The following is a 13,515-nucleotide window of genomic DNA, read 5'->3' as shown; positions in this document are numbered from 1 at the left end:
GTTAGTCCTGCCTGCATAATTTGTTTTCCAATTAAGGCTGGTTTTCTCTCCTCTGATAAACTCCTAAGAAAATGTAAGACTCAAGTCAGACTTGCCATTTCTGTTGTGCTGCAATCCAGTTGTAATATGACAGATGAAATTCCCAGATATGAAAATATAAAGAACTTAATTGCAGCGTTAATTGAGCTAAATTGCACCAGCTATACAATTTACAGAAACCTTTACTGCACAGAGCTGGCATTTTCACAGGAGCCCAGAGAGTTTAAGTGTCTCATGACCAATGATTCTGAGAGAATGAGTACTTTCTTCAGGCTGTTTTTATAATCCTATTAACACATGCTTTCCAAGAAAACAATACAGAAATTAAAGCACATGATGAATTTCATAAAGATCTTGAGTTTCTCCGACTCTTAAATTCCTGATCTTTGATTATCTGATTTTATAATTTCAATGTTTTATTAATTTTGTACATTTCTATTTTTAGCTTGCTATGATCCTTTTTACTAGGGGAAAATACGGGAAGAAAACAGAACAGTTTATCTAGAGGACTCTACAAATTTCAGTGCAAAAGCAAGAAACCCAAGTGACTTCTTCATTATCCTTAGGACAGTGCAGCCTAACAGAGTTTGAACATTTTAATGGCTAGTGAATCCCTACAAGCACCTACTGAATCCAACCAGATGAGGCAACCAAGAGCTCCAGATACTTGCACATGAAATAACCACCTATCCTGTTATACACAGGACACACAAAGTCCTCTGTGCAGAAACACACAGAATAAACCAGCCCAACAGCTACAAGACCCCTTTCCTAGTCCTGACCAGGGGCTTTGAAACAACGAAAGAGCCAGCCCACACCAAGGACCCAAAACAGCTTCCAGCACCAAGAACTTTTCTCCAGAAACAGCGCTTTGGTGATTACCCAGCTTAACAGATTTGATACTAGATTCTAAACTTGCTTGTCAGATGCATGGGATCTTTTATAATTATACAAATTACGTAAGTGTGATATATGAATTGCTCTTTTCATAACAGTCTTCTACCTCCTAAGAACAGCAAAAAACAACCAGATATAAAAGTGTAAAAATATGGACATGTGAAAACTTAGGTGGAATTCCAAAACTGTCCCTGTGACTTAAAAACCTACTCTCACTTTACTTCAGTATGCTCCCTCCTCCTAAATATTTGCATCCTAGTGTATTCCTCTCACTGTTTTTCTTTATTATCTGTTGACAGCAGAGTGTCTTCATGGTGGGGTCTGTTGCAAAAAGTTCTAGGCATGTTTGGACAGTGAGTTTTAAAATGAAGCCGCAGTCTCAGGTGGGACATTTGTTTGCATTCCTGAGGTACCTCAATAAGAGGGAAGTAAGAATGGAACTACTAAAAATCAAAACTACGTTGGCCATGTCGAGGAATGCACATAAATATGCTTCCTGGCAATCTAAAGGGGATATATGAATGCACTTCAAGACAGAATTAGTTGTCTTAAGACTACTTAAGTGCCTTTAATTGAAAAGCTTCCTGTGTACAATCCTGTTCAGAGCCACCTTTGACTGACTGATTCACATTATTTAAGCTCTCTGCAAGGTGTCACAGGAAAGAAAATTTACAGAAAGAAAATTTCCCCAGATACACATCAATTAACACAGAAGAACCACAAATGAGCAGTCTGGCAACCCACCAATACAGAGCAAGAAAAACTGCACTGTTAGGGGAACGATACTGAAAATAGCCGCTTGGGGCAAAGCATCCTTGCAAAAGATGCAAATTCTAGTCATTCAGAATTTTCCATTTAAAACAGCATCTTCATGAAAGTAAGTAAAATAAATCATACATGAAAGATTAATGGCTGAAAGTCACTGTGTATATGCATACAGCTCTTGGATTCTCTTTGGCAATCAACGTGCTTAGGCAGCAAGAGATCTCATGACACGCTGTCACTGGGAAGTCAGCTCCTCTCTAAAGTTATTAGAATCCACACAAACTTGATGTCCTTTCCTATTTTATTCTTCAAAGATACGTATGTCAAATATCTAGAAACCAAAGCTGAAGGCATAGAAAGAATTACCTGCTCAAAAGAAGGAATTCCTCAACATTTTTATATTCTTTCATATATGCAATTTTTATTGCTCCTCCTGTTCTGCATCTGAATTGGTATGGACTGACAGGTAAAGCTCACAGTAGTAAACCTCACTGTACAGTCTGCTTACCAGGATGGCTGCTCTTTCCTCATCTGAGTTCTTCCCTGACTGTGAAGTTGCTACACTTGAGCAACCACAGCTATTACTACAACCACAGCAGGGCTGGCAGCTAGGCATTTCAAGACTGCTATGAACTGAGCCACAAAACACTCATTTAAAGCAAGGAGTACTATAATGCTTTTCAAATACAAAAGAAGAGCACAGATAACTTATCTATACCTTGGTTCCTTATCTGCCTAGTGGGGAGAGCCAAGGTTAAAACCTGTGAGTTCTTATGCTGCTCTTCTGTACTAAGGAACATTAAGCAGTTCTTGTGCTATCTTCAAAAAATTATGACTGCACGCTCATGTGAAGTAATAGAAGGGTATAGTGAAAACTTGCTTATGGCTGGACAATCCTTGTTCAAAATCAGCAGCCCCCAAAAAGCAGAATTAGGTCTGGAAATATCAGTATCCAGCAAAACATAAGCAGCTGTTCTAGATTCCTATAGGATTTACAGCCCATGCATTCTGGGTCATTTTTTTGGGGGGGAGGGGAGGAGGAAACAATATTAATTGTCTTGTGTCAGTTCCAGTTTGGTTTCTTAACAGTCAGACACAGCATACTTTCTACCTGACAACTACGCTTTAATGAGAGTTGGGATGTGGGCAACACGCCTTTACGCACTTCATGTTTATGTGGAAATTGTGGAATTTGCAGTATTATTGATATCTGTCCATCAGGTTATTAAGTTCATGTGCACTAATTGTAATGGAAGGAGTTCCTGACAGCATCCCCCTATCATGTAAACAATGGCTTAGTTTTCATTATACTGGCTCTTACCTGTCAAGGAGAAGTTCCAATACTTCTTTAGCAGAAGCAAAAGCTCTGTATGTTGAGAGAAAGATACTGATGTAGGTAAAATCATTATCCCCAAAAGCTGTCAGAAGGTTCTCCACAAGTTTCTCCAAAGTTCCAGCTTTTATTGCCCTGATCTTGCATGTTTCATACTGGCTGACAGTGTGTTCTGGAGGTAACTGGTCTTCTTCAACCTACAAAGTTGAAAAAAAAACCAAAGCACAACAATCAGACACAAGCCAGATCCCTGACAAGGCCTTCATAATGAAACACAGATTAAATTCCATCTTTTCAGAGGAATAGTACATCTTTAATTACTACATTATTTTGGCTCTCCAAACACCAAATGCTCTATCAAATAATGGAGACTTTTAGTAAGTTTATCTTTAAGATACTTCTCTGACATGCTCCACATAAGACTTTATAGCCTGACTGCTATCAAGTTATTTTATGATCCTATCATATATTAGTATCTAAAAGAATATCCATTATACCACAAAGAATAATATTACTGGAGGGAACAACAGTGGTAATCCAGGGTCTCACTTAAATTCTGAATAAACATGAAAACTGACCACAACTGTAGCATCGGCACTTGTGATTCCCTTGCTGAAAATACCAACTTTGGCTCACCACACAGAATGTAAGGGCATGAACACATCTGGATGCGAAACATTTCATCATACTTTTGCAAGGAGTTTGCCAAAGTCATCTTGCAAACCTGCCATTATAACATTTCAATTTTCTCTTAAAGTTTCCAGTAGGTTCAATATTTGTCAACAAATCTAGGGTCTGGTGTTGGGGGTGTGTGTGCATTTTAAACAGCAGTTGGCTTGAACGCTTACATCCTGCTTTAAGTCTGAAGCAGCTAGAAACATTCCCTTAAATTCTACCACTATTCAGAGGGCAGTTCAGAAGATGATTTTTGTGGGTAGTTTAAATACTTATTTGTTAAGTAGGTGTGATAAAAAAGCTTTAAATATGGGACTGTAAATGAAAACATCAAGAAGAGCAGCCTAACAGAAAATTCCTCTCTACCTTTTGAGTTGCCTCTGGGAAGGCATTTTCAGACCACTGATGTAGGAAAGGCTGAACTCTACATAGGCAGCATGGGGGAGGTGTGCAGTTGCCCTCCCATTGTTGCTGTTAGTGACTGACATACTACATCATCAGCTTGAGGAAAATGTGCTGTGATGCATCTGCGGTTTTGCTTTGATACAAATACGTGGCATGAATAATCACTATTTAATCACTATAATCACATATCACCAGCACCAGTGGAACTCCAGTTAGAAAAAGGGCCTTTTCCTCCAGAGAAGGAAATGGATTAAGCCTATTCAAGTGTCTGCAACATGAGAGAAAAGAAAAACCCTTTCAAAAATCCCCAGACATCACTATGATTTATGTAAATAAACTATTGAGAGGTCATCTTAAAGAATTAAATATATTTTTGAAGTATTCACATTTACTGAGTTTAGAAGGTATTTTAAGGCAAGCCTTGTACCTAGCTAGGATTAATGGCATTATGCAAAGGGAAAATCAGACCATCATGAAATATTTCAAGACTGTGGCAAAAAAAAAAAAACAACTGGAATCTTTTTAGGTTAAATACATCAGTAGAAAAATACTACAGGAAATAAACTTGCATTGGGTATGAACACACAGCAGTCTATCTTAGTCATTAAAATACAACCTGCTGTCTGCATTTAACAAAAACACCCTCCAAAAACTAGACAGGGAAAGAAAAAAACAGGAATAATATCAGTATCCATCAATATTCTTGATTTTCTAACAATAAGTGGGCCTGAGTACAGGCATTTTTTGGCAGAGAAGTGCCTCTGTGTCTGTAGGAAGCCCTGGAAGAGCAGGAACATCTTGTAGGATCAAGACACAAGGCCCCGTCAACAGACCATAAAGAGTGTAGACACAGTATGTAAGCAAAGGTCCTAGGAAATTTGCAGCAACATGTCAACTGTAAAATGACATTTTTCAGTTAAGTCACTGAAACAAGCCATGCCCAGAGGCCTTTTTCTGCCCACCTGCTACAGCAAACTGGGCTTAGAAAGTGGCCAAGCCAGAACACAGCCTTTCATTTCACTTGGTTGGGTCAAGTTTAACCCAGACTAGTTGCCCACCCTTGATCACCCCACAGCTACAGAAACACACCAGTTGATAAAGGGAAAACATGCTTGCGTGCAAGATGTAAGACAAATTCTGGAAGCACTGCTAATTTACATCTGTTTGATTGTGAAATCGCAAACTAACTTGGCCTTGTGCCATGAACCCATTAATGCCTTTTACAAATAGGCAAGGCAATGCACAGTGCTACTGCACCAAACCCCACTGTTACCCCAGTGCAACCCCACAGGAAAAGAATTTAATTTCACCAGGATAACTTGCAAAATATTGTTCTGCGGATCAGAAAGCTGTTTTAGAAGTGTATAGTCTGTTACATACCTGACTTAAAGGTGTATCTGGAACATATATAACACCACCATTACAGAAATACTAAAAGGATATATTGCTACTACCACTACACATCTTCTCCACTCAAATTTTCCCTAAGCAAAACCTGATTTGAAAAAAAAAAAGACCAAAAAAACCGAAAGAACAACTTTATTGCTGACTTTTCATCTTACAATTAAAATATACTTTTGTATTACTAGTTAGACAACACAACCACCTTCAAACAGGGAAGAAAGTCAACACCACTGTACTTAACTATTAATGTTCTTTCCAACAGATTGGCCCACTCACAGTGTATTGACTTACAGCCATATTCTACTCAGTGCGTGTAAAAAACACTCTTTCACTTACGTGACTGTACCAAACAACAGCAGAATCTGTTGCCAAGATTGACACATGCACAATATTTTCCATTAATTGCAACACTGCAACTTCCCCAAGACATCATGCTGAGAGCATGTTTAAAAAATGCCTTTTTTTTTTTTTTTTTTTAAAGAGGGCAAAACAAAAAACGATCCCAAACCCTCAAAATCTAAAACTGAGTTTTGTCAGTTAAACTGCTAGAAATCATTTTAGGAAATTTTTAGGGATTGTTTGTGTTTGTATTATTTTAGCAATTCTGCCTGTAAGTTTAAAAGGAAAAAGGACTTGGCAGATGAGGTCAATAACAGACTTTCAGAATAAGACATTGTGGGCTGAGTTAGCATGCTAGCAGGAAACTGCTCTGTCTGGATTTAATCAAGAGGCCATCTCTTCACTGACATAACCAGGCTACCCAAAGGCAAGCGAGTTTTAATGCTTGCTTTTGTGCTGGCTTCTCAGAGGAATACTGCTATCAAAAGATGTTCCTAAAGCTCTTTGCAAGCTTTGACAGTGGCACACAGTGATCACTGTTACATGGTACCAATTAATGGCACCAGAACTTCTACACCATTTTGTGTATCAGAATAACAGAAAAGGCTCTCCAGCACCTTCTGTTCATCTCCTTCAACATGTCCAGAAGTCTAACAAAGATGTCAGACCCCAACATCTCAGGGCTTCAGTAAGATTTTCTTGGTCCTCCACAAGGCTAACCATAAACAGATACGACGTTTTAGAGTCTGAGTTATTTCATATTTTTATACAGTATTATTTTGATTTTTCAGGCAACAGATGATAGCTTTGATAATCTGCAAGTGTAACTAATGAGCAAATACCTTCCAACCAGATAGACAGCATCTTTCAAAAGCAAACGTAGAAAGGTTGAAGTGAGGTATAATCTTGTAAGTCCTTGTTTTTTGAGGCTGTGCAGGTACTGATGATCTACGGTAATTCTATTATCTTTACTAATTCTCTGCAATGCTGGACCTTATAAGGGGCACACTCTGACAATCATCTTGCAGCTGTGCAGCACAAAACATTACCCACATATACAGCTCTTGCTGAAACATGAGAGCTCCATGCAGACTGAAACACATCCAGACTAAAACGTTCCTCCAAACACAAACTGACTCCAACATCAGATGCAGATGTCCTGTACTGAAGGAGCTATAATTTGGTTCCAAGCTGGTTATAATCAAGAGCCTGACCCTGCCCTATACAGGCTGGCTCCCGAATCCATACTCAGTCTCACTGACTCATCAAGGCATTGTGAAAGTGCAGGATAGCCACACACACAATTGCAGGATGAGGAAAAGATATGATTATCAGCATAATATCCAACAGACGTCTTCTCTCTGCAGTGGCCACCAACACAGGGTTTGAGGAAGCATGCCCTAAATTACAAGCAGCTCGTTACCAAGATAGCTTGTTACTAGGCATGTAAAAGCAACAATCCTTCATGAATCTGGTGAGACACCATGTGCAACCTTCGATACCCCAATCTCCATTTCCCATCAGTTCTTCTCTGCAAAAACTGGAAAAGAGATGCTTATCTCTGGCCATTTTGCCTACCAATGACAGGAAAATAAAGCAGAACCTGTATATGTCCCAAAGTTGCCAGGTATTTCACTCAGTTTGAAAGCTAAAATACAGACCTGCATTCCACAGCCCCATGGGCCGAAGGTACAAATTCTACATGGGGACATTCAATGGGATTATAAATTAGAAACTCCACCATCCCCTAAATAAATGATACATCCTAGCAAGAGGGAGCAGAGACTCAAGATTAAAAAAACAAAAAAGACAGTTCAAATTCTGAACAGTACAAAAGGAGGCTGCTACCCAAATAGAAACATACAGAATTGCAGCCACTACTTCATAAATATCACTCGAAAATATTGCTTTTACCAAAAAACCCACTAGCTTGTGTTTTCTCTCCAATGCAAATATTATCCCTTGAGATTCTGAAAGCAAGAATTGTGGAATGAAACCAAGGCAATAGTTTTTCATTAGGCAGACTGGAATAAAGTACTGAAAGAAAACAACTGGGATGAAGAAGAAGTAAATGAGATACCAAATATTCTTTAGGCTTAGTCATTTAAAACATTACCACTTTCCTGAAGACTTGTTTTATTCAGGAATTCTGCAAAAGTACTCTCAAGATAGTGAAACTCGTCTCTCTGCAACACAGTTTCTACTGATTTTGACAGATCTTCAAAAGCTTTTCACTTTCCTTGAAACTTACAGCTTTTCCAAATGGGGAGTTTTCCACTCTAGCTATTTTTATTAACTTCAGGGACAGACACCCTGTGCTGGAATAAAACTGCCTGAAGTGCAGTAACTGATAAATTAACTAAAACCAAGGTACTCTAATAAAGAGTAACTGCTTCATTTCACTCTTTGCCTAACTGTGAAAATGCAAATAACCTTAAACCTTCTGAACATAGGAATTAGATTTTTTTGTCATTTTACCCTCATTATTTGGATATTACTTCCATACACGCTACTCTCTAGCATAAGCCTTTAATTAACTACACTCATCCTTGGGAAGGTGAAGGGGGAAGAAGGGAGGGAAAAAAAAATAAATCAAATAATGGAATGAGTAACTTCAAAAGCTCCAGAAATAAAAACATCTATAATGCCAGATGTAATACCTAAGAGAAGAAAAACCTTCATTTAACATGCAGTAACACATCACTGAAAGAAAGTAGCAGGGCAGATGAAACAGAAAAATTGCTTGAAGAACAACCAGATTCCATAGCAAAATCCCCACAGAAAATAGTGACAGGACTAAGTTTATCAAATGAAGTCAGAAGTATTTTAACTATTGCTAGGGAAGGCCCCTAGCTATACTTATCGATGCTTCCTCTTGCAATCAGTTTGCAATGCTGATAGTATTTAAAAGAGCCTTGCATCCTATCACTGTCCTTGTGCTCCACTCTGCAGAACTGTCAGCCTGGAAAACAGCTTGCATGAGACAGGACCCAATTTAAAGCAGAATTTCCAGTCTAGGAAATGGTGGCTTGAAATGCAGGATTTGGGTGGGCAGAGGTAGCATCTCCTGCAGCCTGCAGACTCCAGGCAGCATAGACACTTGCCTTTGCAAGAGTGCCTGCTCTTATTGTACAGTACACTTGGAAATGAAATCACTATGGAGCTGTCTCCACTTTGAGAATTCCCACTTCCCCATTTTGGATGCTGCTGAAAAAACAGAATTCTGCATGTTGACTGCACCAATCTCAGAAGCCAGAACAGCTTTATGACTTTTCCTATGATCTGACAACTAGGGGTATTCCTGGATTTCCAAACTTCCACCCTTTTCCTTTTCTTTCTTACGACATAAATAACCTCTCTCGGCAGCAACCCAGAGCTTCCAGGATCAATCCTTACAGCTCACAGCCTGGCTGGTATCTGCCTGAAGAGCTGGCAAGCAGTAATAAAAACTATAGGTCAGATTTAGAGGTTAAGAGAAATAAAAAATAAAAAAAAAGGAAATGCAAAAGCCTCTTACACAAATGCTGCTGCTCAGTTTACTCGGGCATCTTGCAGCTACTTAAAGCCACTCTGGGAGAAAATGAGAAACAACATGCATACCATGGTGCTGAGCTGTGCGTTCTCACACCTTCTGAAGTTATGCAAATTTAGACTCATTTGGATATCAGTGAATTACCTGGGACTAGCTCTAAATGAATCAAAGCAAAAGTAAAGAAGCTGAATTTACACATCATTTCCCACTGCATGTATTTAAAAGAGTTTAGGCAGGTGCATTAAGAAATTGAATTTTCAAAGTGGTCTAAATTAAAATGGCATTGTTCAGCTCTTAAAAATGGAACTTGGTCAGACATGGAAACACAAATTCTTCCTCTGACTTTGTCCCACTTCTTAGAAGCATCTGTGCAGCAAAGGAATGTAGCCATATTATTCAGTGAGAATATGAGTGAACTGAGAAGTTCACTATGCAGCAATGCCCTAACATCTTAGCCCCAAATCTCCATCTCTATCTATCTTGTATGATTTATGCATTTACCTTTTCATTGCTTCTTACCTACAAACAGCTCTTTCTCATACTGACTCTCACCTCTCTTGCTAGAAAGACTTTTAACAAAATCAAGACAAGCCCTCCCACCCTCTTCTCTTGTCTGACTTACTCTTCATGGAACCTGAAACATCAGATAACCTAAGCCCTTCTCATTTTTCTCATGCTCCACAGTTCTACAGTTCACCACAATCTTGGTCTCTCTTAAACGTGCCAGAGATGTATTATTTTCATATACGTCAGTATGTATAAATATTCCTTGCTGTGGTTTTAGTCAGACATTGAAGCTTCAGCTAGTTTCTAATTTAAAACAGAAAAGTAATAAACAGAAACCAGTAAGTCAGGTAAGACGCTCAGCCATGGGTATCTTGCATTTTTTTGACGAACAGCTATCATCAAATGACATTTTCTAGAAACACTCTTCTAGCCCAGCAAACATGTCCAATATTAAATATCTGTCCAAAGCCCTTCTGTACCAAAGAATTACTTTTGTAAAACTCTGCATCCTCCTCTCTTCAGTGCATAAGAACACCAAATGTCCAATCACCAAACTGAGTAGTAAATAGATACTCTAAATAACAGCTAAGTTAATAGAGCACCAAAGTGAAGGCAAGGAAGCAGGTTTTATTGCTCATTTTGGCAGAAAAATCAGCCCATTTTGTAACAATATTTTGACGCCTGGAGACAAATGTTACATAGTGTTACACAAGAGACAAGTGTTACATAGTGTCTCCATGTAGGAAAAGCTCTTCACAGAGTCTTTGGATTTGCATAAAACAGTCAGTGATTAACTCAAAACTAACAAAAGCTTTTACAGGTATGGATTATTGAGGGTCCCTAAAAGGGGAAAATAGGCAGTTGGGGCAGTTCTGTGCCCCTAAAACAGTAACTAATAATTACTGTTTCTGCTAACAACCCTTATCTTCTCTTCCTTGCCATACTATCCCTGCTTCTAGGCTGTGCTGGAAATTCATAGGTGGCAAAGCCTGCTTACAGTTCCCACGTGAGTTATTTACTAGGAACCATAAAGGAGAAAGGAAGGGGTGCTGAGCAGGGAAAAACAGTACAAAAAGGTGGCAGACAGATCAGATATTTCACTTGACTCTGAAACAGTCAATAGCTTTCAGTTAATCCTGACTAGAATACAGTGATAGGTATACTGTGCCTTTCATATGAGGAACACTTAGATGTTCAAGCTCACAGCACAGCCAATGCTATATTTACATACAGAATGCAAGCTTCAAGTATCATTATCTGAAAACATGGCATGATCAAGCAGAACAACTGTTAACTGCAGATGGTAGAGTTTGGCCCTTCAGATTACAGTCTTGCAGGAGGAAGAGTCCCTCCCTGGAGGTCCTCAAAAGTGGCTCAAGAGAGTCTTAGCACTCTGGAAATTGAAGCCACAGTGATAGTAGCCACAAGTGGTAGAGCCATATACGAGACCTCCATATACTTCAGATTCTCCATCTATGGAAGGGAAGGTTAATACTGACATCCTCTAGAAGGCACTTCAGAGTCTACAGATGACACATACTCTATTAAACTAAGAAATATCATGTCTACACTGAGTCCATTAGACTCAGATGTAGAGGGCCACCGAATCAATCCAGTTTTGTTCCAAAAAGCAGGCAGTGGAAGCTAAAGATGGCAACTAAAACCATGACAAATACGTGCATTCAGCTCAAAAGGCCAGATCCCAGCTCAGTTTTTTTTAAGGTCTACTGGAAGCCTGAAAACAAACTGTCTTTTACTGACACGAACACTTCTCCCCAGTTCCTCCCCACCTATCTTACAACCTTTGGAGGAGTCACCTGCCAGTGTCAACACAGTACCAGTCAGTCTAGATCGTAATACAGGGTTGAGAAACCAGAGTGTTCAATGTACAAGACCTAAGAGACCTTCACATGGCCTTAGCTTTTGTACTGTTACCCAGCGATGGCAGAATACTGTCATAAGCCAACAACTAAGGACACAGCAAGCGAAGAGTAGTACAAACCCACATATGAACAAGTACTTTGAAAACACTATCAAAAATCACTGTGGGATTTTTGTTAAACAACATGACACACAGATATGTATTGTAAACAGCCGCATTGAATACACATAATGGAATTCACTTAGTGTCTAAATGGAATTCACTTATTAGTATGTAAATCTCCTACAGAAGAGCTAACTAAACTCTGAAAGTATGGCAAAAATGCTTAATGCCATGTCAACTTTCCAACTTTAAGAACATTTCTAACAAATATGAACACACAGGACCTACCTTCTGCACTTCAGTAAGCTAGGCTGACCTAAAAGCACATATTAGTTCCTTTTTGTCCTTCCAGGACTCCTTTTGTATGCAAATATTAAAGAACTTTATACAACGCAGACTGTATAAGCTACAAGTCAGGTTACCTGATTCAGTGACATCTGACAACACTGTGGCCTCTACAAAAAAATACTTTCACCTAATTTAAACTAATCGAGATTCCAAAGGCCTACAACATTGGACTTTCTCCCCATGCCATCCATATCAATATCCTCCCAGATATAAAAAATACAGCTGCTAAAGTCATCATCCAAGCCCACAAATAACTCATAGTCTGCCTTGAAAGTGAAAGCTTTATCCCTATCCCAAGACTCATCTCATGATCTCATCCACCTCAACACTTATGCTGAAATAACTACATAATTGGAATTTTAATATTGCATCCCCTATCACCTCCCTCATTCCCCACCTTATTGTTAAATGGCCCTTGATTACTTTGGCAAAAGGCTAGACATCACAGGATTATTTCCAGTACAACTGAATTTTTATGCCACTTGATACTGCTATAGTATTAGCCCAATAACATCACCACTGCACTGAAGTTGAAAATCTGCAATTACCTTCATATTTATAAGCTAAATGCTAAAGATGACAACTCTAGAATAAGAAATATCACAGAAAAGTTATTATACAAATTCTGTTTGTGAAACACTGGTCAGCAAAGCCATTTGCCATGCTTATTTCATGAAAAATGCTAAAACAAAATATGCTGATATTTTTTATTAAATGCCAAGTATAGCAAAGAGAAGGGATGACTGATATTAAAAATAACAGGCAGATTTAACATGGCAAGAGTCACATCATTTTATGAAAATTATATGTCAACATGAAAATACTGTATTTTGACTATTTAGAAACCCAAAGACCATTTTCCACCAGTATGTGTGCTGCTGGTAGTCAAAAACTCTGATACTGCTCCTGTGAAAAGTCACGCTATTTTCTTCCTCTTCCAGGAAGGTAATTTAATTGTGGAGCTCATCATCACTTTCTGCACAGTCATCAGAAACAAAGGATGTCCTGTATGAGACAGCAGGCAACACTGCTGAACTCAAAATGGATTTAAGGATACCGCAAGTAATTATTCTGTTGCATAATAGTAGCATGAATGCACATTACATAACCCAAAATGCTTTTATTCACCCTGATCATATTGTTGGCTTTCTTTTTGCACTGTAAAGCTTGATCAGGCAATACACAGAAATTAAAAATGTACTGACTCAGAAAAATCAGTGTAAAATTCTACTGCACTCAGTGTAAACAACACAAAAGTGAAGATTATAATAGTACAAATAGCTGGAA

At 38.7% G+C, this 13,515-nt stretch overlaps 1 protein-coding gene across 4 annotated transcripts in view; it reads right to left on the bottom strand.

Annotated features, from left to right (window-relative positions):
- RGL1 (ral guanine nucleotide dissociation stimulator like 1) overlaps positions 1–13,515 on the bottom strand; it is a 66,254-nt gene that overhangs the window by 42,213 nt on the left and 10,526 nt on the right. For 3 of the 4 annotated variants that reach the window (XM_062602274.1, XM_062602275.1, XM_062602273.1), the window contains one exon: positions 3,023–3,231. In XM_062602274.1, the coding sequence (XP_062458258.1) occupies positions 3,023–3,231 (209 nt within the window). Of the gene's footprint in view, positions 1–3,022; positions 3,232–13,082; positions 13,234–13,515 lie in introns of all 4 variants that reach the window. The other variant, XM_062602276.1, reaches the window with a different exon arrangement.

The sequence above is a fragment of the Pezoporus occidentalis genome, unplaced genomic scaffold (assembly GCF_034315485.1).
Source record: "Pezoporus occidentalis ecotype Australia unplaced genomic scaffold, CSIRO_AGI_Poc_V1 ctg76, whole genome shotgun sequence".
Classification (NCBI taxonomy): domain Eukaryota; kingdom Metazoa; phylum Chordata; class Aves; order Psittaciformes; family Psittacidae; genus Pezoporus; species Pezoporus occidentalis.
The sequence above is the reverse complement of the archived record's forward strand: the minus strand, read 5'-3'. Positions and strand labels throughout refer to the sequence as shown.